At 36.0% G+C, this 27,141-nt stretch overlaps 1 protein-coding gene across 10 annotated transcripts in view; it reads right to left on the bottom strand.

Moving 5' to 3' along the window:
- The window catches only part of hdac4 (histone deacetylase 4), a 432,610-nt gene that overhangs the window by 12,432 nt on the left and 393,037 nt on the right, over positions 1-27,141 (bottom strand). For all 10 annotated transcript variants that reach the window (XM_059967108.1, XM_059967109.1, XM_059967110.1 and 7 more), the window contains 8 exons: positions 25,736-25,782; positions 18,681-18,788; positions 16,994-17,049; positions 16,650-16,737; positions 15,628-15,747; positions 15,073-15,170; positions 3,252-3,370; positions 2,460-2,593 (listed from right to left, as the gene is read on the bottom strand). In XM_059967108.1, the coding sequence (XP_059823091.1) occupies positions 2,460-2,593; positions 3,252-3,370; positions 15,073-15,170; positions 15,628-15,747; positions 16,650-16,737; positions 16,994-17,049; positions 18,681-18,788; positions 25,736-25,782 (770 nt within the window). The remainder of the gene's footprint in view (positions 1-2,459; positions 2,594-3,251; positions 3,371-15,072; positions 15,171-15,627; positions 15,748-16,649; positions 16,738-16,993; positions 17,050-18,680; positions 18,789-25,735; positions 25,783-27,141) is intronic.

Genomic DNA, 27,141 nt, shown 5'->3' with positions numbered 1-27,141 from the left:
CTGGAGTAGAAAGACTGACTCACTGGATGGTGGGGAAAGCCAAGGCCAACATTTGTACATTTATTGCATACCTCTCACTCAGATGCTGTCAAAGATTAACTGTAACTGGAAAACTTCCTGAAGCTTTGTATGCAGTTAGTGTGCAGTTTTCTAGCTCACTGCTCTTGCTACATAGTTATCCAAACTATCAAACTTGAGTCAGGGTAGGACAACTGCTACCAGAATGAGGTACTCATTTCCACTGGCATCTGTAACCTTCTATGGTCACTTTCAAGCATGCTTACATATGAAAATAGGTGAAAGGTAAATTATTACCATGCCAAATTATTTTTTGCAATACAATTTCAACTGACTGGAAGGAACTGTTTAAAAGATGTACTTTGAAAACCACTTCGGTTGTATTTGCATTTGTAGTTACAAAATGAATGTATCTATCATTCAAGATGAAAGATAAGAGACGTTTAGCAATTTAATGAGTGAATCCTGCAAGCTGTGGCTAGTTAATCTTACTCCAAAGATAACGCTAGCATTCATCGCTTCTTCTGCAAGTCCCAGACTTGGACAGGTTCATTTTGTTGTTATACTTAATATGGACTCTGGTCTTGTTAGGATTCCATAAACTTAGACTGATAATCTGCCTGAGACTTGGGGAAGGAACAAAGATTTCATTATAATCAATGTCTGAAGAATGAGGAAGTTGTTTTGTTTTATTATTTAAACTTAATGTTTCTATTAAATTGTAAATATTTAATGCTCTTAACTTTATTTTTCAGTCATTATTAACAAGTTATTTCCCTGTCTTTTGACATGCATTTGAAACTGTGACAGGAATTAATATTTTAACCAGCTTTGCATTCTATTAAATGCTATGAGGATCCATTGTGCTGCCAGAGATCCCACTCAATCAGTGATGCCTGTTTGTCTTCCTGTTAGATTCCTGGGTATGGAAAACAAAATCTGAGCAAGATGTGAATGCGGGCATCGTGGGTGATCTGAATATTCCATACATTGAATGGTATATCATCACTTGTAATTTTCTCATACCACTGCAGTCAGGTATATTTTGTTTATTTAGAAATACATTTTACAGAATTTAAACAGTTGGGATAGCACTCACTAATTTTTACATCCAAGTGCATCAGTGAACACCCATTTGTTCATTTGCCCTACTAGAGTATACACCAATCCACAAGCATAATTATGCATAAACTGAACAGCTTTTGGTTGGCTGTAACTCCAGTGATTAATAATAAAGTCAGATAAATGTTTAAAGAGAAAAGACATTTCTTCCATACTATTAAATGCAACTTAAAAAAAAACACACACTCAAATTAAACATGAACTCGAAATGATAAACAATGCTTAGCTGAAGTGTTTGTATGCAATCTTTCTCAAAGCTGGCATAGAAATAGTTGAACATCTGGTTGTACATCTGTGTAAACCTGTTAACTCTATGCAATAGCAAGGCTAGAACAAATGTGATATATTCTCTACAAATGAAAAGTAGAGGTGGGTTAACAGATAAAGAGGGAAAATTGGCAGGAAGAAGAGAAAGACTATTTAAAGCTTGCTAGGATTATGTTATTGAAATGATAGTGCTGCAGAATTCTTCTATATCAACCTTGATGAAGTTCCCATTCTCTTAACTCAACTAATGAAGTGCTCAGCAGTGGCTTTAATGATACATGAATAAACTTTAATGTCAGTATCTCTGAAGTTATAATGCTAAGTGCCAGATGCTGACCATGAGATCAGCAAAACTCAAAAAATAGAGAATTAGCTAGAATAAGTAAAACAGAAACAAAAAAAGATTAGAACACAGGAATAAGATAAGATTGCCGTAAACCCCAAAACTATCATGACTAACCTCTACTGTGTGATGACATTGACTTCAGAAGATGGAAAATTTAAGAACAAAACCTTTGCATCGTAAGTGGATAAATATTTATTTTGTTTGATACCTGTACACAATGTATTGCAGAGTAATCACTCACAAGTGTAAGCCCATATGTGATGTGCTTATTTGTAGTTAGAATACCGCAGAATGAGTAGAGGACAGGCAATCCCCAAAATAACAAATCACTAAGTACATCATTTCAGGTTTGCATTTCTAGAAGGTAAATTGCATCCAAGTATCCAGAAATAGGGGAAAAAATCATTTTACATAAGGGAGACCCAGCCTTTCAAAGATAAAAGGAAAACATTTGACCAATAAAACAGTTTATCTTAAGCAAATGCAACACTTCAAACAGGATATATTCACACAACTGCTTTAGGTCTTTCCCTAGTTCACTGTTGCAATCGGTCATGCAATTATTTAATCTGCGTTACTGATGAACAGGTCTTGTGGAATTATATTTCTTTTGGAAGTCTGCCCTCATCTCATTCATAATCTGCAGCTAAAGGCGCACCTGTGAGTTCTTGAACTTGTCAGCTTATAATGTGCATTGATGTTTTACCTCATTTCCAAGTAAAGCAGAAACACATGCTTCTGAGGCATCGCAAATGGCAGTGAGATCATGGCCCCCTTCCAGGGCTAGCACGACACGGCCTCCAGCCAGACCCATCAGCTGTTTGGTAAGGTAGCCAAAACCTGTGTCAGGAAAAAGGAAATGCAAGAGAAGTCAAAGGCCAGAAGCCTACTTTGACTCTTGGCGAACGATCAAAGTTTCCAAGTATTACATCATATTTGAAATGGCCACCAGGGATTACTGGGACTAAATGTATAATATAAGCCAGGTTTAATTTCAATAAATACAACTTACTATTTCAGTTTAGCCCTTTTTGATCTTCTGTTTAATATATGCAATTTTGTGATAAATGTTTTAAATTTCCTAAAGTGGCACAACATTGACTTCCTAAGGGCCTCCAAAAAAATGCCCACTTTTATTTTCTTGCAGGCAAATGGAAAATATAAATAAGTATTTTAGAAATACATACAATTTTTACTCAGGAAGAAAACATATTCTTACCATTTCAACTCTCATATGCTAAAATGTACCACTGATTGCAATTTTTTTTGAACAAAGACATTTAACAGCTCAACCAGTAAAGCCCCTGGCTTTTCTGAAGGATTTAAAGACCCTTTTGAAGATTAGTGTTCATGCTTCTTCCCTCCCCCTCAGAGCTGGAAAATGTGAGTCATTTACTCTCACTAATTTGGCTGTCAAACGTTTAGGTTTTTTCACTCTCTAATTAAACCACCTACTTTAAATAAAATGATAATTTCATTCATCAACAAGCAAACTTACATTTAGCAGAGACTTTGTAGCCTCCAAGAGGGGCTGGATGTCCCTCCACTGCATCAAATCCAGAGGATACAAGCACCATGTCAGGAGCAAACTCATTAGCAACGGGCATCACCACTGTCCTGTAACGAAAGACAAAGATAATCCTGGTTTAGACTCTCATTAAAAAGTATTTTCATGGTACACTCAAGCTTTTGAAATGCTGCCTCAAGTTACACTGGATTAGTATTGAAGGTAATAGGTGATGGTGTATTTTTGTTCATAGGCTTCTAGAAAATAGATTTATGTTTTTAGATGCCATGAAGATGCAACAGGTAAACTTTTACTCAGTAAACTGAAAATGTGGAACAATTCTGTGATTTGAATGTGAGAACATACTTTGTTACCTCTACTAGGATCCCAAGCTAAGATGGATCAAGATTGGCTGTGATAGAGGTTTGTGGACCAAAGTAGGGAATGTATCAAATGGCACACATATGCTTTATTACCTTTACTGTCTGGGATAGGAGAAACAACACCTTAATCTGAAAACCCATCATAGTTGTGCAACTGATGCAGCTTCAGCAATAGGGGGTGAATCTAGATTCCACTGCTGTGTGTATGTGTGTGTGTGTGTGTGTGTGTGGAATTTGCATGCTCTCCCTTTGAACACGAGCCTCCTCAGGTGGTATCGTTTCTTTTGAAATCTCAAAGATGTGCATTGATAGGTAACATAGCTATTGTAAATTGTCCCTAGTGGCAGGCGAATAAGTGTTAGGATTTTGTGGGAGTTGGAAAGAATAAAACAGGAGTGACCTAGTAGGCTGAAAGACCTCTTTGCATTCTCTATTGATTATGTAACCTGAATTCTAGATTAAATATCACAGAAATAAGAGATAAGTATCTTCAGAAGGCCACACACTGGTAATTATTATGCTGCATTGGTATGCCACATTAGACTCTTCAGTACACCAACTTTATATTAATCCACATGACACCTAATTCAATCCAACTCTTCTGTTTTCTTCACATTCAGTTAACATTTGCTTACAATATGAAGCCAAAGTTACATAAGCTACAAAATAATACTGCAACCAGAACTGAAAGGTTTAATCAGTTGATCTTCCTTCTCCAATTCATCAGTATTTTGAATTAAATGCAAGCAAACTAAAAACTAGAAATTAAATCTTGACATCATCCCAAAACACAATAACATAATTGGAAAACAGTTATATTGAAGGACAATGGAAATAATTGAGACTATTTTCCATGATGTTGTAAGATTGACATTTTAAATTGCAGGAAGAAAATCTATACAGTTTCATGCATGACAACTACTTTATTTCAAATGAAGCCACTTAAAACACATGGAAATGAATCTTATGCAACAATGTACTTTTCATTAGTCAAGAAAGGTTGCTGGCACACAATTCCAAACAAATTATGACTTCCATCAGGTTTATTTTCTGGTGGTATAAAACAGTTCTAATTCTACTGTAACAAAATGACATTTTGCTTTAGTAAAAAGAGGTTTTGCATGTAACAAATGGGCATCTAGTTAATAGTATATAATTAAGTTTCTTCAATAAATTCACATGCACGAAACTGATCTCCTCACCATATAACTGCTATGTGACTAAGTATATCTCTTCCTAAAATACATAGCAGATAACATAACGATGCAACTGGACGTAAGTGAGAAGAGATTATTCCATCTTCAAAAGTATAGAATACAAGTGTTAGGAGCTTACTCCTGCAAAAATCTGTTGGGCACTACTGAGGTACCTGGATGAGTTTTCATTGAATACAACAGAACTGAACACAAACTGATTCCATCTTTTAAATACTGAAATACAAGATTTCTACTGCATATATTAAAAACATTTTTTCAATAGGTTGTCTTCTATTGGGAGGTTGATGGAAAAAATGTCTATAATGAACTATGACATTAGTAAGATTGTACCTGGAGCACTGAGTGTAGTCCTAGTTGCCCAGCTATTCATAGTAAGTTATTTATCTGAAAAGGGTGCAGCAAAGATTTTCATGGACATTACCAGGATTGGAGGGCCTGAGTTATAAGGAGAAGGATGGATAGACTAGGATGTATATTTCCCTGAAGTTTGTTTAACAAGATTAAGACAGGGCAATGCTGGAATAAAAATCCTGAATAATTAAATAGCTAGTGCATGAACAGCTGTACAAGTTTTTGCTGAAGTATACTATGCACTCATATTGTTTTTATGATGTTACATGTGATACCATTATTACATGAAGGAAACTAGTGGAATATTGATCAGTACCGTACAGGAAAAGCTCTTCAGTTGGCCATTTCTGCTCCAACCATGAAGCAAATTTAATCTGACTTTTGAAAAGAATTTAAATTTTTGCTGCAACTCCCATTTGTACTTCTTAATATACAGTTGGAAGAAAACATTTGTGAACTATTTGCAATTACATAGTTTTCTGCATTAATTACTCATAAAATGTGGTCTGATTTTCATCTAAGTCACAATAATTGACCTACACGATTTAAATATTCATTTACGATAATAAATGGGGATCTTATCTGAAGATTTTTACTGATGGCTCAGTGGACCCAGAGAGCAGTGAGGCGGGATTTGGGATGTATGTGTCTCAGCTTGGAGTTGAGATTGGTCACCGGGTTTCAGATGGTGTTTCTGTCTTTGCAACAGAATTATTAGCAATCCTCTGAGTCTTATGGTGGATAGAAGACTCTCGACCATGCAGGGTTATCATCTGTTCGGATTCTGCTGCTGTCTTAGAGGCTATAAAAGGGAATAAATCAAAAGCTTGTCCTGACATAGTTATTGAGATTCTCTTAGTTTTGTTTAGAGTAGGGAAGATGGATTGTGAAGTTAGATTTACATGGATACCTGGGCATGCTGTGGTGGAGGGAAATGAAATTGTGGATGGCATTGCAAGGTCTTCCTTACAGAGCGGGCAAGTAGGAATTAGAATACCCTGAGGCAGAGCAGAATTGAGAAGTAGGATAAAAAAAAGGCATAGAGAAGAAATGGCAAGAGGATTGGAAAAATGAATTAAAGGGAAGGCATTTCTTTTCTAGTCATCCTCTAGTTAAAAAGGTCTCAGACTGTTACTCTTTAAATCATAGAGATATGGTGATATTAACAAGACTTAGGTAGGGTTATTGTGGGCTAAACTATTACTTAAAGATAAAAGGAAACATCCAACTGGATTATGTGACTGTGGTAGTCCAGAGACAGTTCAGCATGTTTTGCTGAGCTGTAATTGATATAAAATTGAAAGAAGAATATTGTTCAAGAGGCTGTCTGACTTAAATCTATTTTGTTTTTCTATTAAATCTTTGTTTGGCCACCAAGAGAACCACCATCTGATTGAAAAGTGTATTATTCTGCTTCACATTTGAGAATTTGAGTTTCTTGAAATTCTGTAATAATTATACATCCTGCGGAGGGCAGTAATACACCTAGATGTGTCTAAACTGCTGGAAAAAGAAGAAGAAGACCTACACAATCTGCCCAATCTAATAACACACAAACAATTGTACTTCTTGTTAATACTGAATACACCATTTAAATTATCATAGTTTAGGTTCTAACAAGTATGTGAAGCTCTGGGGTAATGTCTTCTACAAAAGCTATTTAGAGTCAGGTGTTCCAATCAATGAGATAAGATTGGAGGTGTGGGTTGTAGAGGTGCCTTGCCCTATAAAAAAGGCACATGATGTCAGGGTCCTGACAGAGCCTGCTTTTCTCAAGGAAGATCTGTTTATGTGCACCGTGCCTCGATCAACTTTCAGAGGATGTCAGAAGAATTGTAGAGATGCATGAAGCTGGAAAAGACTACAAAAGCATTTCTAAAGATCTGAGTATTCATCAGATCTCAGTAAGAGAAATTGTCTACAATGGAGGAAATTCAGAACTGTTGCTATTTTTCCTAGGAATGGGCATCCTGTAAAAAAATCACACTAGGCACAACATGCAATGATGAAAGAGGTGAAAAAGAACCCAAGGGCAACATCAAAAGATCTGTAGAAATCTAGAACTTGATAAAGTCTCTGTTTATGTGTCCATTATCAGATAAACATTGAATAAGAATGGAGTTCATGGAAGGACATCACAAAGAAGACCACTGCTCTCCAAAATAAAACATTGCTAAATGTCTCAGATTTGCAAAAGACCACCTGGATGTTCCACAACGCTTTCTGGGAAAAATGAGACAGAAGTTGAACTTTATGGCAGAAATGCACATGGAAGAAAAGGGGCTCTGCACACCAACACCATAACCTCATTCCAATTGTGAAGCACGATGGAAGGAGCACCATGGTTTGGACTGCTTTGCTGCCTCAGGGTCTGGACAGCTTGCAATCATTGAGGGAACAATGCATTCAAAATTGTATCAAGGCATATTGCAGGAGAATGTCAGGGTAGCGGTCTGTCACCTGAAGCTTAATAGAAGCTGGAAATTGCAACAAGACAATAACCTGAAACACAAAAGTAAATCAACAACAGATTGGTTTAAAATAGAAGAAAATTTGTGTTTTGGAATGGCCAAGTAAGAGTCCAGACCTTAACCCAATTGAGATGCTGTGGCATGACCTGAAGAGGTTTGTTCATGCACGGTATCCCAGAAATATTGATGGACTGAAACAGTTTTGTATGCAGAATGGTTTAAAACTCCTCCTCACCGTTGTGCATCTGATCAGCAACTACAGGAAACATTTGGTGGAGGTTATTGCTGCTATAGGAGGTTCTACTAGTTATTAAATACAAGGGTTCACAACTTTTTCTAGCTTAGACTGTGAAATATTAAACAATGCATTTAATAAAGACATGAAAAGTACAATTGTTTGTGTGTTATTTGTTTAGGCAGATTTTGTTTGTCTCTTATTGTGACTTAGATGATGATCTGACCACATTTTATGAGAAATTAATACAGAAAACCAGATAATTACAAAATATTCACAAACGTTTTCTAACAACCATACTGATCAAATAGATTTTCACTAAATATAAGATTTTTTGAAAAATATACTGTCCTCATTGTGTTTGTATTGTTGTAAGAAAGTGATAGCAAATACTATGCTTCATTTATGACATGGAAGGTGGTTGTTTTATTTGAATGACGTGGACAATACTGCTGTGTGTTTACAGAGGAGAAAGGTTGCTTATGTTCTTTTGAAACACAGGGTATAAACAGAAGATAGGGAGAAGACAACAGTGAACACATTAAGTAGATGACTCTTGGCACATCAGTATGTCAGGAGCTACTTGGTTAAACTCGCTTCTTGATGAAACTTTAGGCAGATACTGGGAAAAGTCTGGCTTGCACTACCTGTATGTATAATCTATATTTTTATTTATATTTATCATTATTATTGTTATGAGCAGAGAGACAACATCTGCTGGAAGTAAATTCCTTGTATGTGCACAGGTACTTGGCGATTAGAGTCTGATTCTGATTCTTAAGAAATTAAAGGGATACAGGTAGTTCAATGGACAAAGGGAGAATTCAAGGATGATAAAAATTTACCTCAAATGACCCAGAAGAATAATAAAGCAGCCACACAAAATGATTAAGCCAATTTAGGCCAGGCAATTTGAGGTGAGCAAAGATCAAATGGAATTCATTTATTTATTTAGCCTTACTGCACAGAGTAAGAGCCTTTCAAGCTCCAGCAACCCCTGACAAACCTGATTAACCACAACCTAATCATGGGAACAACTTGCAATGACTAATTAACCTACCTAGTACATCTTTGACTGTGGAAGAAACTGGACCAAAGCCATGTATTCCACAGGGAGAACATACAGACACTCCTTATAGAAGGTCACCGGAATTGAACTCTGAACACCAGAACTCCCAAAGCTGTAACAGCATTGTGCTAATTGCTATGCTACTGTGGTGCCCACGTGTTGCAATTAAAGGACATTAGAATGACATTGGTAACTGGTTTGATTATGTTAAAAATATAAAAATAAAATATTTTAGAAACTGCATAAGCTTACACGTACAATTAATCTTACCTTAAAACAATCAAGTAAATCTAGCACATGCTGCAAATTCTATTCCTGCTGGGGTGGTGTTTCAGAACAAAGCTGAAGGTATGAGTAGTTCCAGTGGTAAATCAGCAATTCTCACTGATGAAAGATACATTTGAATAGCCAATACCATTGTGGCTTAATTAAATCATCTCAATGTTGCAGTCTATAATGATGATCATTTTAAAAGAAAGATAGCAGAGAAAAATGTCTCCTCCAATTTAATACTGAATTTATCGCTAAATGTAATTATTGCTTGTTCAATGCTCCAACACCAGTAGCTGTAGCTGTCAGAGAAGGGGCAAAGTTCAGAATCAAGTTTGTTCAGAAAAGGAATCTACGTTATATGAGGGGTCTTGATGAAGGCCCCCAGCCCGAAATGTTGACTCTTCATTTCCATCCATTGATGCTGCTTGACCTGCTGAGTTCCTCCAGCATTTTGTTGGCATTATCTGAGTCATATACAACTCTGTGATAGTAATTGTGGTCATAAATATACTATCTACTGGGGTTAGGTGGCACATAGATATTTAACTATATAAAATTGTGTGATGAAAAGAGAAAATATTTAAAACATAAGGTGAGACATTACATTTACAGTAGCAAGTTAGACACAGCACAAGGAGAGATATGTAGCAGGTCTCATTATTACTTCTTTAGAAAAAACATGTACTGGGATAGGGTGGAGATTGATGATAAACCAGCACAAATATCTAGATGATTGTATTGGTAACATCAGTAAGTGTTATTTATTAGCATAAGGCATTCAATATCAACATCTTGCACTTTCCACAAGTGTATTCCAGTATGGAACCTGGAAAAAGTGGTTCTCTGCATCAAAAAATCTGGTATAAAAGGAACAGTTAGACTTCCTAGCCGGTGTTATCTGATGAAGATGAAGCCTTTGCAACCATCTGGGCTTGCACCTGGGTTTTGCAACATAATAACAGCTAGCTTCATCCAATTTGATTCTTTCCGTGAATTACGAAATGGTTTAAGAGTATTGGATATTGCTGAAGTTGTGGAACTAGGCAGCAAACAAGTTGAATATGAACACTTCTGTTTCAGTAGAATTATGACACTTCCACCTACACCACAATGTAGAAAAGTGATCACACATTCTCCTCTCAAGGTGCTGGGAGCTGTATTCCTGTATTCCTGTATTACCAGGACGCACTTACCAATAACCTGCTCATCAATGCTCAGTTCAGGTTTTGCCAGCACCACATGGCTCTGAGTCTATACAAATGTGGACCATGGAGCAGAATTGCAGGAGGTGAAAGTGACTGACATCAAAAAGTTATACTTGAATGTGGCATAATAGTGTTAAAATCTACTCATTAAATTCTCAAAAAATGAAGCAGTTCAAGTCAGTATACATTAATACACAGACAGGATTCAGGCACTGCAAATATGAGGTCAGTAACATTCACCCATGTGACAGGCAATTAGTATCTCCAATACAGGAAATCTAATTACCAATGTCAAGAGACCACCATCCAGATCCTGGGGCTTACCACAGCTACAATGAGTATCATTTGCCAACCTTACCACCAGGGTAATCAAAGATGGCAGGAACATGAGAATAACCTCAACCCTTTTTCCAAGTCACACACCATCTTGACTTGTTCCCTCATCTTTGCTGTAAATTAAGTTAACTAAATTGTGGATCTCTAGTGGAAGAACCCTCACCAGATGAAGTGCAGTGGTTTAGGGTGGTATTTCATCACTACTCTCTCGAACAATTAGTTAGACAGCAACACCCACATTGTATGTGAAAATATATATAACTTTACTCTTTTACACTCTGCTCCAAAGTACACAAGGAATCAATGTATACGCTTGAATAATGTAACATCTTCTATAATCAAAATAATTACCAAGCATGTGTCTGTAGAAGAGGCAAATAAACATTATGGATTAATTATTTATAAGATTAGGTTCAGGACATAAGTTAATTAAAAAAAGTTCTCCCTTTATGTCCTTTTGCCTTGAAATGCTTTACAATATTTGATTGGGTCATCATTGTTGCAGTCGATTACGTATTAGTCCATCTGTTGATTGCATTGAAGTATTAATAACAATGCTGCCCATCAAGCAGAAATTATGACATCATATGGAATTTTCAACCCCTTGATATTTTATCCCCAGTACTTTTTCTATGAAAGAAATTATGGGATTTTTGTGTAAGGTTTTACCACTGCACTAGTTAAATGCACATCAACTTGAAAACTGAATTTACAATGCCTACCATATGATACACCAGACATCATTGCATTGAAAACTACTTTTTTGATACAGAGAAATAGGTATTTTAACATTAGCAAAGCCACTGACTTAAGTAAGATGGACAGGCATTTAACTGGGTTATATAAAATAAAATGGTAAGTAAGATATTGGTTGTATCAAATGCTAACTCCAGTATCAAACAAATACAAAATTACTTTGGTAAAAGACAAAAGACATGAAGGAAACTTTGTCATGTTGCCAAGTCCAGCTTTCACAAGCACTGTTTTTCCATTTTGAATTTCACCTAGCCTTGCCTTTTGGTTAATTAAATTTTTCTTCAAATCAATTTAAGATTTCCCTAATATCATATGATCTCCTTACAGAAGTTGTATTGCAATCACCTCCCAACTTTTTCCTTTTGCAATAACAAACAGCTAACATTTAACATCAAACTATAACATTTTTTTCAGTTTACCTTAAATTTTGCCCTTACATGCACTTTCAAATAAAAATATTTATACATCTAAGTTAAAAGGTAATTATTTTCTAATACCTCTAAACTGAATGCATTTTACTTCTTTATTTATGACAGCATAGCCACATTGGTAAAAACAGAAAAATCTGAAGTCTTAATGGCTTGATGTCATTTTTTTTAGCATGTTATTAATTGCTAATGTAATTTCAACATTTATCCACGAAGATTCCGTTTTAATTGCTGTTTACTAATAAGTTAGGATTTCGGCAGTTTTTGCTTTTCTTCTACAAGGTTTTTGTTCAGGAGTACAAACTGAATAAAACTGTATTTGTTGGTGTATATCAGATTAAATTTTCCTTTTTTCCTGATTCATTTGTTCATAACCTAAATGCTTTCTCTCAGTACCCTTCAAGGGTTAAACCACGTATCTATAACCACCATCGAGCGTAAAGTACTTCTGATTCCTCAAACTTCAAAGTCCTTGCATTTGGCATTTCCAAGAGCTGGTTTGAATTAAGTTCAATTCTACACTCTACTTCCAAGTTCATGGTGAAACAGAGTGCCTTCTGGATTTCATTATGTCCAATTATCTTATCTTTTTTCATCTTAGGCTTGATCCCCAGCAAATGCAACGTGGCATTCTATGGGTCCAAATAACAAGGTGCTGCCTTGAAGGCATCTATTGTCTCAGGGGACCTGCATAATGCTGAATATATGACCTGCTGCAATTTCTTCCTAAGCTCATGCATGCTATAAATTCTACACTTCAAAGCCTTATTTCACTAGAATCGCCGAAACAACTAGGAGAAAAAATAGCTAAAATATGTTAACTTCCAATCTTCAAAATACATGGCGTCACCCTAGAAACTTGGCAACAGATTAAGTACCCTATCAGAATGCCTTTTAGTCTATAGAAGTTGTAAAAGGCTAGAAAAGTCTTCTATTCTTACCTCTGCACATTCTGCAAACTTATCTATAGGATTTCAAAGCATATGTTTGCAAATAAAATTTATAGACTGAAGAAAAGAGTATTTTCTGAAAAATTCGGCTAATTAAACAAATTTAAAATTGAGCACTAAGGTAAAGAATCTCCAGTTACACTTACCTATGTGATCTGTGTTCTCATTAGCCCATTTATATTAAAATGAACATGCAGTTTTATTGCAGGGAAAGTAATCTGAAACCTACTGACAAGACTGATACAAAAGGCATCATAAAAAGCATCAGCACTTCAGGTAAATGTGTGGAGATCAGTAGGAGCTGACAATTCTCATTGTTAGGTGTATATTTGGATATTGATGAAGAGAGGGCTTGGCTTGGAGGTTATTTTCCTGCAACTTGAAAAGGCCATAACATTTATTGTGAAAGGTTCTTTCACATAATTAATGGCTTTCTGGGTTAGTTATTGGAAGTTGTCTATGGAACCATATCTAACACTTTAAGGAAAGATGAATACTTTTAAACACAAGAGAAGAGGAAAAGCTTTGTTTTCAAGAATTCAAATTTTTATCTTCTTATCAAACTGCAAATTTTATTTAACCCATTGTAATTTTCATTGCAAGATAATTAAAATAACTAAATACTCCCAATAAACAAGTGCATATTAAGTGTTGTTTCTCAAAATACTAGTAGAGGTTGATCCCACTGCTCAAAACTGCAGCTCGTCACTTTCAGTTTGGAACATTTATCCACACAACGTTAAGAAACATGCAAATGCTCCTCTAAACAAACTGTACCCACAAACCAGTAATACCTTTTTTAATTGCCATAAGGTACCACAATGCCCACTTTAGTAGTACAAGTAAAACATTAAATTTCAAAACCTGCAAATTGACTGGATTATAACATTTCAGTTACCATATGACACAGATGTATTTTTAGTTCACACTTGTATGTGTTTATACCTAACAGTAGATCTATAATACATATCTAATTCATTTCATTGATTATTCTCTTTTAAATCCAAAGGTGGCAATTAGAAATGTACAGCTATTCCTTTGAAAGAGTAAAAGTACTTTGCAACTCAATAAAATTTTTGTGTTGTTACATCCATTATTATTTTACTGAAGCTATGGAAGGTACCTTCAGCATTATAGTCAGAGTTAAAGTGGTGTATGAACAATACAGGTTTGTTTTTACAGGGAGGATCTAATTGACACTCCGATTCACTTAGAATGGTCACTCTAAAAATTGGAAGTCCTGAGAGGTTCAAGCCACTGACAGTCTGATTGTGCTTTGTAGTCAGTGAAATCGCAGTTTCCCTTCAGTTTCTCTGCAGTTGCACTTAGAAATATACCCACTGAACCTGTATAACTCAGCAGCATCATTTACTTGAATGGAGAGGAACAGTCCAAGTATGATAGTTCGGTTTCAAACACTTTTCATTTTTGTACTAACTGACTCAATGCATATGTTTAAAATTATTTTAGTCCCTAATGCTTATAATTGGTTCATAATTTTATAAAAGTAATGTTTAATGTTTTAAAGCAATTACAATTTTTATAAAATAATAAGATTAACTTTAAACGGTTTTTGCATATTTTTCAATGTTTGTGAGCACAAGAGACTTTCAGAACCAGTCTTTTAAAATTGTATTTCTCTGTAAGCCTGGGGGAATGACTTAGCTGGCTGTCAAAGCAGTTTTGAGACTGGGTTTCCAGTTGCTGAGGGAAAGCCCTATGTTTCAAAGGACCTTGCTGATCATGAAGAGACTCTAGGGAACCAGTGTCTTTGCAGGTGCTTATCCAGCCCAACTTGGCTTCTGGTATACATCTGCTGTGAATAATTCAGAATTTGAATACAACCTTCAATAAAGTGCAAAGATGAAACTGGTAACTGGTAGACACCTCTGAATCCTTTGTAAAGCTATATCTGCTTTTGATCCAGGAAAGCAAAGATTAAACTCTAAAGGAACCATTAATATGAAAATTGGAGCTGGAAATTTAAGTAAATCTATATCACTCTAGTATTGTTGTAACCAAAAGAAACAGAGCTCTTAATCCTTTTTATTTGAGTATAAGAAATGAAAGGAACAGGATCAGTTAAAGATAGAATATACTGACAATGTTTAATGTTACTGAATATTTTTAGGTCTTACCTAAATGCAGCCAAATACTCAGCATCACCCATTGGTGGATCCAAACCACCGGTCCAAGCCATATTAAGATTAAATCCCACACCTGCGCCAGTTCCAATCTGAAGGGCAAAATGAAAAAGACAAGTAGCTTCTTAATCTGAAACACAAAATCTCAATTTTAAATTACATTATTAAACTTTTTTATTGCTATGTAGTTCATAACTTATATTATTGTCATTCTTCTAGTAATACATAATCCTATGCAATAATTCATTCACTACTTGATTTAAAAATAATAATATGCTTTAAAAGACTCAAATACACATATTTTTAATAAACATCACCATTTTATAAAACTGGTTCTTTACTCGGGGAAATACAGTGATTTTTAAATTTGAATAATTTAAAAATATATCAGAACGTGATGTATTTTTGCTGTTATTTCTTTATGAAGCATTTTAATTTCCTGATAACTATAAGCCAACATGAGTAACTTATAGATTATATTGTCTGTTCACTATTTAACATACAAGACAAGACATTCTTTGATCATAAGCTGTTAACTAATTTACTTGCCTCATCTGGAGCCCCACTGCCTGGGAAGAAGTTGCCATCATCGTAGCGATGCAGTGAAATGTACAACACATTGGGATCGTTGTAGAAAGCCTGCTGGGTGCCATTACCATGATGTACATCCTATTGCCAAATATCACATAGCAAATTGAATGGTTAAGCAGGTGAACTAGAAGATTAGACTGGTCTTTAACACAAGATCAGATTTTGGCTTATGAACGGTTTTATGCTGTTTCAACTTTATTTGTCTTTGATTGTTTTAAAAGGAGTACAAATAAAAAGATACTTTAAAAGGCACTCCACATTTCTTATTTTCGCCAATTATTTACACTGTTGGTAACTTCTGTGCTGATGATTTGTTTCCATGTGTCTAATATGGCTTTCCAAACAAAACATTCTTCCCTCTGTCTTAAGTTCATTCACTGGCAGCCTGGGTAAAAATGAGCAGATTCTACATGTGGACAAATTAAAACACCATGGGTTTGCAACTGTAAGTATAATTAATCTAATTCAAACTTTATCTCTCCCAATAATTAACCCATTTCTTTTAAATAGTAAGATCAAATAAATCAAAATACATTTTTACAGAAATAATCATTTGATGGTTGTGCATCTTTCCACTCCCTTGCTCTTATCTGTGACTGCTCTAACTTCTTTAACCAGGCGGTAAGTACAATCCCTCTGTAACTACAATAATTTGATTTGCTACCAAAACACAGAGAAGAATTTAGGCCCAAACATTCAAACACCTTCATTCTCCTCTGTTATTTCCTTCTTTAGTTTTTTGCTTCCTTGAAGTGTTACATTGAATGACACAGACACGAGTTACAATTTATTTGCTTTATTAAAATCGATATCCTAAAGGTAGTTCATCACTGAGATGAGAAGTTGAACAAGACTAAGTTGTGAGATCCTAAAAACAAGTGTATGGTCCAACAGTGTTTAAAAAGAAAAGTAGGGCTGGGAAGCTGAATATTAAAAACATACCCCTTAATTCGAGCCTCATTTTAGTGCATTTCACTCACCCAGTCCACTATAAGAATCTTACTGATGTTCAACCGCTGTTGTAGGAGTTTAGTAGCAATAGCCACGGAATTGAAGTAGCAGAATCCCCTAGAGGTACAAAAATTGGGGAAGAGGAGATAAAAAAGAGGGAAATGGTTAAAAGCGCTGTTCCTAATTCTGATCATCTGCATTCCTACACTAATTTATCATCAGAGGAAAAAGCACAGTAGGGACAAATTTTCACTGTTTTTTGTTCTGAACCTCATATGTTGCCAATTACACACAAACTCCACTAGAAAGGCAGGTGACTGTTTTATAAATACTAAGAGTTGTGTTTTACTTGAAGAGGGAAATAATTACTTACATTGGTGTACTCTCTTCGGCATGGTGACCAGGAGGCCTCACAATCGCAAATCCATTCTGCAAAATACCATCATTTGTATAACTTCATATATGGTGCAATTCATATTGATGCACAGTTTCAATAACTTCATTCAAATTGCCATTACAATTCCACAGCTTATCAAATAATTTATTTGAGAACAGATGCTGCAATTAAGGCAATGGACAGTTTAGCTGTAAATTAGATGTTTACAGTTTTTGAAACCAGTTTCTGCTGATTTAGCTGACTTTAAATGGAAGAACATTAGTGTTTGATTGACATATAAAAACATTATATGTTTGATTGGCACTTTCAGCTTAAAGAATAGAAACAGTCAGATATCCTTTTCCAACTGTTATCCAGTGACTTCTGCTGAAAGCAGACCAGTGCTTACATTAGCAATGGGTAACACTGCATTGGGCTGTTCATGCTATCATGCCTTATGCTGTGCAGCCAGCCAGCCATTACAGAAATAAGACTTTTGGGCAACGGAGAGTCACTGACATTCAAGTTACCTGAAAATGTCAAAATATTCAAGAAATAATAGAAAAAGATAAAAAATAAAACCTATCAAACACTCTCAAAGATAACTTACTTTGCTAGCCACAAATCTAAAAAGTACCAATGAGTTTATGTAAAGTCTGAACTATCATTGCGTCTCAAAGGAGAACTTAATTTATTAATTTGTTTGTGAGATTATATTTAGAGGTAAAAGTTGACAGAAAAACCATTTGTACAAATATTACAGAATAAAATCTAAGCAAGGTATTTCAAAATCACTCAGATGCAGTTCTGCAATAGTTTACCATCTGGAGTATAAATCTAAAGATCTGCAGTACTAACCTGGAGTGCAAATCTAAATGTTAGCCATTTGAAAATGTGAATTTAATTAAAAATTAGTCTAAATGAAAGTGAACATAAATATTTCTTGGGAGTACATTTTTTTTTCCCTGCAATGCTTATGTAGTTCTCCTGGTTGGAAAAGAGCTTGGATAACTTTCTCTCTGGCGAATGAGACAACATATATCATAAATTTAAAGTCATTGAGTAAAGAACTAGTGAGATGAGATAAGTCATCTTTCACTTATAGGACAATAAAATGATGGAAGCTGCAATTCATTTGCTTATTCAAAGGGTTAGCAAAGGCTTAACAATCTCTTTATTTGCTGTATGTTTCTTAAATGTTCCATCTGAAATGACACTTTCAAAGATATGTAATAGACTGTAACTTATTTAAAAGGTCCTATGGACAAGAAAACTGTCATGTAAATGAAAGCTAATACATTCATTTCTGTGAGCCAAGATGGAAATGGAACTGTGACAATTCCAGATTAAATATATACAGTATAGCATCTTTTACAACCAGAGGATGTCCTCAGGTACTTCAAAAAGTACCTGAAGTCCTCAGGTACTTCAAAATCCAGTCATATAGTACTGGATTGTCAGCCTGGATTACATGAAAAGGTCTATGGTGCTGAGGTTTGAAATTGTACCTTGTGGATATAGAAGGAGAATGGTACTCCCTCTTAATCCAGGCTGGTGTAAACTTCCTAATATACTGAAAAACAAAGTAACTGAAACCAAATGTTTGACCACAAAAATAATTTGTAAATTCTTTATGTTCAACTTCCCATTTGTAATGACAAAATGAATTTTTAGCAAACCTCACCTTTAATTCCTTAGTTGCAACTTTGAAAACAAGCTCAATCACAGAACCCACCGCTAAACGTGCAGCACTAGATGAATGGATTTCATTCCAAATTGTGTCACTGTCCACCTAATTATCAAAAATAAGAATAAATACTCCTCCAATAACTATATGACAAAGAGGCATACATAAAGTACTGGTTACTTTCCTTAAGAACATATTTGTACAATGCTGCCTTTTATATACAGGCAGTAAAACCAATGGATTATTGTAGTTAAAATGTCAAGGCACCACTATAGCATAAAATATTGTACAAGGAATTTTGTGAGAGTTAATCAAGTGGTACTGTAATAACAACTTTCTTGAGTGGACCTATGCAAGATGAAACTAATGGAATAGTAAATTTAGCAGGATTTAAATACGGCATTTAATTTTAAAATGTAGCCATTTGCTTGAAACACCAAAGCATGATTGTTTTTATTAATGCAGAACATAATTAAGACAGCTTTGATTAGCTTACCACCTGATTTTGTTTCACTTCCTCTAACAATAATTATTAATATTGGTAAAGCCATTCAATAATTCTAAAGTCATAAGCTGGAAACTAAATATAACTTTAATCAATATTGAAGCAGAATTGAGAGTTGTGGATATGGAATTGCTTTAATACACACACAAATCAAATACAGCATTCATTCTACAGGGAAGTGGTGGTTAAATGACCATGACTCCTCATGCACTTGTTCAAATCTACTTGGCACCTGTGAAGTACATACTTAAACAAAATGGGTTGATTGTTGATTTAAACTAATGTACAGTTTTCAATAGTAGAGATTATTTCAACGAAATACAACACTGGACTGTTATTGCAAACTCCTGATTTTCCAAAATACCTCATTGTTCTTCAACCTAGGCTTCTATTTGTACCATTTCTTTAAAACTGTCTGATTCACATCCTGGTTCAAGCCTGAGTAAAGTAAAATCTTTCATCGGCAACTGTTTGGTATAATTCATGCATAAGGCTCATTTTGTGTGTGCGTTGTGTATCTTGCATTCTGTGTTCTCCCTTTTATGGAACAAACTAACAGACATAATATGGCTTATTTCTAATGACAAATCAATTTTGTTTTAGTTCAGATTTAATACAGTGGAATGCAAAAGTTTGGGCACCCCTGGTCAAAATTTCCGTTACTGTGAATAGCTAAGCGTGTAAAAGATGACCTGATTTCCAAAAGGCATGAAGTTAAAGATGACACATTTCTTTAATATTTTAAGCAAGATTACTGTTTTATTTCCATCTTTTACAGTTTCAAAATAACAAAAAAGGAAAAGGGTCCGAAGCAAAAGTTTGGGCACCCTGCATGGTCAGTACCCTTTGGCAAGTATCACAGCTTGTAAACGCTTTTTATAGCCAGCTAAGAATCTTTCAATTCTTGTTTGGGGGATTTTTGCCCATTCTTCCTTGCAAAAGGCTTCTGGTTCTGTGAGGTTCTTGGAGATCTTGCATGCACTGCTCTTTTGAGGTCTATCCACAGATTTTCGATGACGATTAGGTCGGGGGACTGTGAGGGCCATGGCAAAACCTTCAGCTTGTGCCTCCTGAGGTAGTCCATTGTGGATTTTGAGGTGTGTTTAGGATCATTATCCTGTTGTAGAAGCCATCCTCTTTTCACCTTCAGCTTTTTTACAGATGGTGTGATGATTGCTTCCAGAATTTGCTGGTATTTAATTGAATTCAGTCTTCCCTCTACCAGTGAAATGTTCCCCGTGCCACTGGCTGCAAAATAAGCTCAAAGCATGATCGATCCACCCCTGTGCTTAACAGTTGGAGAGGTGTTCTTTTCATGAAATTTTGCACCCTTTTTTCTCCAAACATACCTTTGCTCATTGAGGCCAAAAAGTTCTATTTTAACTTTATCAGTCCACGGGACTTTTTTCCAAAATGCATCAGGCTTGTTTAGATGTTCCTTTGCAAACTTCTGATGCTGAATTTTGTGGTGAGGACACAGGAAAGGTTTTCTTCTGATGACTCTTCCATGAAGGTCATATTTGCACAGGTGTCGCTGCACAGTAGAACAGTGCACCACCACTCCAAAGTCTGCTAAATCTTCCTGAAGGTCTTTTGCAGTCAGACAGGGGTTTTGATATGCCTTTCTAGCAATCCTACGAGCAGTTCTCTGGAAAAGTTTTCTTGGTCTTCCAGACCTCAACTTGACCTCCACCATTCCTGTTAACTGCCATTTCTTAATTTACATTATGAACTGAGGAAACAGCTACCTGAAAACGCTTTGCTATCTTCTTATAGCCTTCTCCTGCTTTATGGGCATCATTGATTTTAATTTTCAGATTGCTAGGCAGCTACATAGAGGAGCCCATAGCTGCTGATTGTTGGGACAAGGTTTGAGGAGTCAGGGTATTCATAAAGTTTTGAAATTTGCATCACCTGGCCTTTCCTAACGATGACTGTGAACAAGCCATATCCCTAACAAGCTAATTAAGGTCTGAGACCTTGGTAAAAGTTAGCTGAGAGCTCAAATCTCTTGGGGTGCCCAAACTTTTGCATGACACTCCTTTTTTTTCCACTCTAAAATTGTACAAGACAAAAATAATACACTAATCTTGCTTAAAATGTTGAAAAGAATGTTTCATCTTTAACTTTATGACTTTTGGAGATCAGTTCATCTTCTACTCACTTAACTATTCACAGAAACAGAAATTTTGACCAGGGGTGCCCAAACGTTTGCATGCCACTGTAAAATCACAATCTGAGAAGATCACCAAGTTACAACAGCAAGCAAAATTTAATTTGGATGAATTAATCTAAGGGAGGCTAATTCTACAGTATAAAAATAAGGCACCTATAAACGCACCATTCTGCAGATGCTGAAAATCTAGGGCAACACAGACAAATAGTTGTAAGAACTCAGCAGGTCAGGCAGCATCTATGGAAATAAATAAACACTTGACGTTTTGGGCCGAGACCCTTCCTCAGGACTGGAAAGGAAGGGGGTAGATGCCAGAATAAGGTGGTGGGGGGAGGGGAAGGAGGACAAGCTGGAATGTGATAGGTGAAGACAGGTGAATGGGGGAAGAGGGGATAAAGGAAGAAGCTGTGAGGTGATAGTTGGAAAAGGCAAAGAGCTGGAGAAGAAGGATTCTGACAGGAGAGGAGAATGGACAAAGGGAGAAAGGAAAGGTGGAAGGGCACCAGGGGAAGGAGAAAGGGTACCAGGGGAAGTGATAGGCAGGTGAGGAGAAAAGGTAAAGGGCAAGAGGTAGGGAATTGATGAAGAGGGAAGGGGAGCAGATAAAAATACCAGAAGATGGAGAAATTGATATTTATGTCATCAGGGTGGAAGCTACCTAGATGGAATATGAGGTGATGCTCCTCCAACCTGAGAGTAAACTCATCGTGGCAAAAGAGAAGGCCATGGACCAATATGTTGGAATGGGAAAGAGGACAGGAATAAAAATGGTTTGCCACAGTAAATTCTGCTTTTTGCAGATGGAGTGTTCTTAATGTTGCAAAACATCACAATGTGTTTCACAGGCAAGTTATTAAAAAGATTTGACACTAAGCTGTTAAAGGAAGAGGGCTATCAAAAGGTTAATTACTTTTTAAAGAGTGTCAAAAAGGAGGTGGGAGGAGGGTAATAGAGCCAAAAAGATTTAGGGAAGGAATTCAAAGACTTCAGGGTTGAGGAGCTGAAGCAGAGTCATCAATATTGTTTCTGCAAAAGATGAATGTGCAAAAGTCCACAACTAGAGAAGAGATTTTGGAAGTTTGAAATATGAAGGAATGAAACAATGGGGGAGTGATTTAAAGTGAAGCACGAGTACTTAAAGATGAGGTGATGTCAGACTAGGAGCCATAGGAAAGATGGGAAGACATGGTGCAGGTTAGGATAAGAAATGTTTTAGGTTAACAGCAACATTGTGGAATGGCCAGCAGTGTTTGCAGATGGACACTGTTTGGGTAACTGGTTCAAAAGCAGCTAAGGCCAAAGATGCAGTCATACACACGGAACCTGTTTCATCTGATAAATTTGTGTCTGAATGTGGAATCTTGCTTCATTATTTCTTTTTCTACATTCAGTGATTTAAATAGATTACATAAAGGATAGCACTTGGAACTTCCCTGGGTGCGTGAGGGAAGGCAATAGAATAAATAGTGGTTCATCACTTCATTAAACTCTCTGATTCCTTTCTTCCTGTAGCTTCAAATCTAACACAAACACAGGCATGCGGAAAATACAAAATTAGAGAAAAAAATCAAAGCAAGAAATGATTGCGAGTTAAAGGAAATAGAAAATCAGAAAATAACAGAACAAAGGAAGTGGGGACAGACAGAGGTGGGGGGAGAGAGAGAGAGATAAGTTCTACAACAAGCAGAGAAACTGCGTGGCTAGAATACCATTGGCCATGCAGCTGAAAATATTTCAAATTTTATCTGGTATCCAATAATTAACCCATTTTTTTAGAAAGTCAGTAATACGATCAAATAAACCAATTAAGTTTACACATAAATGTAATTTGCTACGTTTTAATATTTCCAGTCTTTCTTCTTGACCCTGTGCCTCAACCTCCACTCCTCTGTTTTTATAATAATGATATTGAATGATAGGACAGGCTTGAAGGGAAAAATCACTTCTGCTCGTGATTTCTTATATTTAGAGTCATAAAGCACCGCAGCACAGAAATAGACCTTTTGGCCCATCTAAAACAAGAGAAAATCTGCAGATGCTAGAAATTTGAGCAACACACACAAAACGCTGAAGGAACTCAGCAGGCCAGGCAGCATCTAGGAAAAGATGGCTTGAAACATCGACTGTACTCTTTTCCTACAACTGCCTGGCCTGCTGGATTCCTCCAGCATTTTGTGTGTGCATTGGTCCATCTAGTCCATACCAAACTATTATCCTGCATCTGGACCATAGCTCTCCCTTCCCCTCCCATCCATATACTTATCAGACTTCTTTTATATGTTGAAATAGAACCTATATCCACCACTTCCACTGGTAGCTCATTCCACACTCTCACCATCTTCTGAATGAAGAAGTCCCCCCTCACATTCCCCTAAAACACTGCACCTTTTAAGCTTAAGTTATGATCATCAAACCTTAGCGATAAAAGCCTGCTTGCATGCACCTATGGATACCACACATAATTTTATACACCACTATCAAATCTCCCCTCATTCTTCAAGGCGTCAGGGAATAAAGTCCCATTTGCTTACTGTATGCCATTCAAATATTCACCCATAATATAGCTGCACTGTAGTAAAATGAATTACCTTTATTTTGCTTTAAAATAAATAATGAAAACAATGGTTTGCAATATAAAGGAAAATCAACATTTTTTAAATGTAGATACTAAAAATTAAGTGAAACCACAATATATCTCTGCATGTGAGTAAACTAATCAACATGAAATGACATGTTGGACTCTTTCCATTCACACACATATGAAGACACATGTTGTTCAGGCTGTTTTTTTGACTCCCTTAATTCTCTTGTTTATTGAACAGACTGATGAAATAATGAACACTGGCTCTGGAATGCTCACAATGTGGTGACATGTTGACATTCTACTGCGACTATACACTTGGCCCTTTTGCAAACAACTCACAATTCAGAAAGAAAGAACTGCCTTCCTTACTTCCAAGTTGCTCCTCTTACAAAGCTGCCAGATGTGTCAAATAAACACTGCTTTTATGAAGATTGCATAAGAAATCGGAGCAGGGATGCCATCAATCCCTTGAGCGTACTTAACCATTTAATAAGATCATGGCTGATCCTCAGTGTTGTTCACTTTTATTAATGGCAGGAATCAAAAAGGTTTGTAAGAAGTATTTACAAAGTAATGATTTTATTGCATATTGGCAGCTTTCTTAACATATTCCATGAGACTCTGGACTGCTGCTTGGAGACACGTGCAAGACTTATATGTATGATTTAGTCAAAACTACAATTTAAAAAAATCCAACAAATAGAATTAAAGCAGGGAGTACAAAAAGCTGTTAAGAGTTTACTTTAAAAATATTTAGCACAAAATAACATCATTTAATTTACAATCAGAACATTAAAGCAAGCCAGGGTTTGTGGAAACTCCCAGGGCAATAGAAACTACAGTTTATTTTTACTAAGCAGAACAACTTGCAAAGAAATGGCTAGTTTACTACAAAAATTTAAAAAAAAGGTGAAGGACTTATTCAACGTTAAGACACTATATTGTACTCTATATTGTCTTGGTACGTTTATCCATCAGGCAGTTGAACTGCATACATCATAAGGTTCATTATATGATTCCCAAATCTGTGCTAACCTTTCTCAACAGAGGCAATGATATACAATTGTCTTCTGCAGATCTGGTTTAAAGAGGAAATCAGTGTTCCTACTCCTGATCATAAATCTACAATTTATATGGATGCTGGTTATCTCAGGATTGGGTTAAACAAGTTTCCCACAACAGTCAAAATGACACTTAAAATTACCAATCATGTGAAGGACTGTAAGTTTTGAGAATTGTAGTGAACTGTACCCTATTTTGATCAATATTTAAAAAAATTATGAGTGTGAGTAAATTAGCAGAGAAGTAATGAAATTACTTTCTCCCATGGCCAAACATCATAGATTAGAGAAAAGATGTAAAGATCTGTTTCAAAAGGGCAAAGTCCTCCCTGCCCCCACTCCATACCCTTGGAAAGGTACACAGACTTGACTGGACATCTTTTATTACACAGAGAAGCCAAAAGAGGGAATTATGATAAAATCAGGATTTTTACAGAGTAAATCCATGTTCACCTGCTCTGTTGCCTTACAACTACCTGTTTGAAGGTAAGATCATAGAACTTTTTTTTAGGTCATCATTCAATTTCCCTGAATAATATTGCACATATTGCAATTGCGGTTTAGCCAACATGCCTAGTTCAGCAAACCTTGAATTCCTCTTTATGGGGACATCTGTTCTCAATTATCTGCTGAGTAGAAGTCAAAGCAACAATTTATGTTGCTGCTGAGATGGAAAGAACAAACAAGACATTATTTACACATTATAAAAGGGGAAAAACGACTTACTCCAAGTCCGCCACAAGGAAGCATAACAAACATTGGGGTGATGGAACCTGTGGAATAATATTTAAAAACAGCATTTGGTTAGCAGTATCAAGATAAATCATAATGTTTGCAGCAATGTTGTAATCACAATTTGACAGCAAGTATTACAAATACAAATGAGCATCTGCAAGGTGTATTTCCTGCTAATGCTGTGTTAACCCCCTTACTGGCCTCTAGGGCCCATGCGAAAGCTTTTATTGCAGTAACAGTTCCTCAGAGTTGATTAGCTGGACTCAAATGTTTTGCGCTATTTTTGTTCATTCAAAAATATTTTGATTTTAATGACTGGAAACCAATTATTCATTGTTAGCACACCAAGTGCAAAGGTAGAAACTTAAGTAATGTGAAAAAAATGAAGTAACTGTGCAAATTAACAGATGTTCATGTACTGCAGGAGATTCTGGCTTCAAGCACAAGAACAAGGAACAAAGTATTTTTTCTTGGGTATACACCACAACAGAGACAAACTATTTTATTGAAAAACTACAGTGCATGTTTCTATAATCTACACCCATAATGAAAGCAAACAGGAATGTTATGCCAGCAGCTGTATGGTCTCCAAGGCCCCCTGCTTCTCTTGTAAACTCCAATTATGGCAAAACCATGGTTTTGACCATATACATATTTAAAAGCTCTGTCTGTGCAACAAATAACCATCAGAAGAATGATCATAAAGATATAATTTAACCAAAATGAAAATAACAAACTACTTCTCTTTGAAATTAATTCAATCGTCATAAAACATTATTTATATCATCTTATTTCAGGATGCAAGCTTTCCAATGGAAGTAGGGAAGAAACAAAAAATATATATAATGAATTTAATAAAAAATACTATGTTCTAAATGCTACAGAAACATGCAACTTGCAAAATAGATTGTATATTTTTGAACTGTTACAAGCTACAATTGTTCCCTGCATAGCTTTATAAAAATGTGAATGAACGAGCCTTCAAATGTGCTGCAATAATTTGCTGTTAGTGCTCCCATTTCACTTGTTGACAATGGTCAGAATAACTCTGCACAGAACTACAGAAATGCATTTCTTTTTAAGCCTTTTAAAATATATCAATTTAACTATATATTTAACCCCACTGAATTTGTGCCATCAAATTCAATCCTATGCAAATGCAGTGTTCTGTTACTGCTGATTTCTCCAGGTAACCCAAACGGATACACCTCCTGTGCTCCTTGATGCGGGTTTCCACCGTGCACCCATCTGGCTGATATGTGCTCCTCCACATTCACAGGGAATCCTGTAAATATCAGCCGTCCTGAGCCCCAGGTCATCTCTGACCTGCACAAGCTGGCGATCTTCCAGAAACTGCTGTGGGTATATAGGGAAGACAGGCAGATGGGTTCCTTCTC

The sequence above is a fragment of the Hypanus sabinus genome, chromosome 4 (genome assembly GCF_030144855.1).
Source record: "Hypanus sabinus isolate sHypSab1 chromosome 4, sHypSab1.hap1, whole genome shotgun sequence".
Classification (NCBI taxonomy): domain Eukaryota; kingdom Metazoa; phylum Chordata; class Chondrichthyes; order Myliobatiformes; family Dasyatidae; genus Hypanus; species Hypanus sabinus.
Note: the sequence above shows the minus strand (reverse complement) of the source record. Positions and strands in the feature narration are given on the sequence as shown.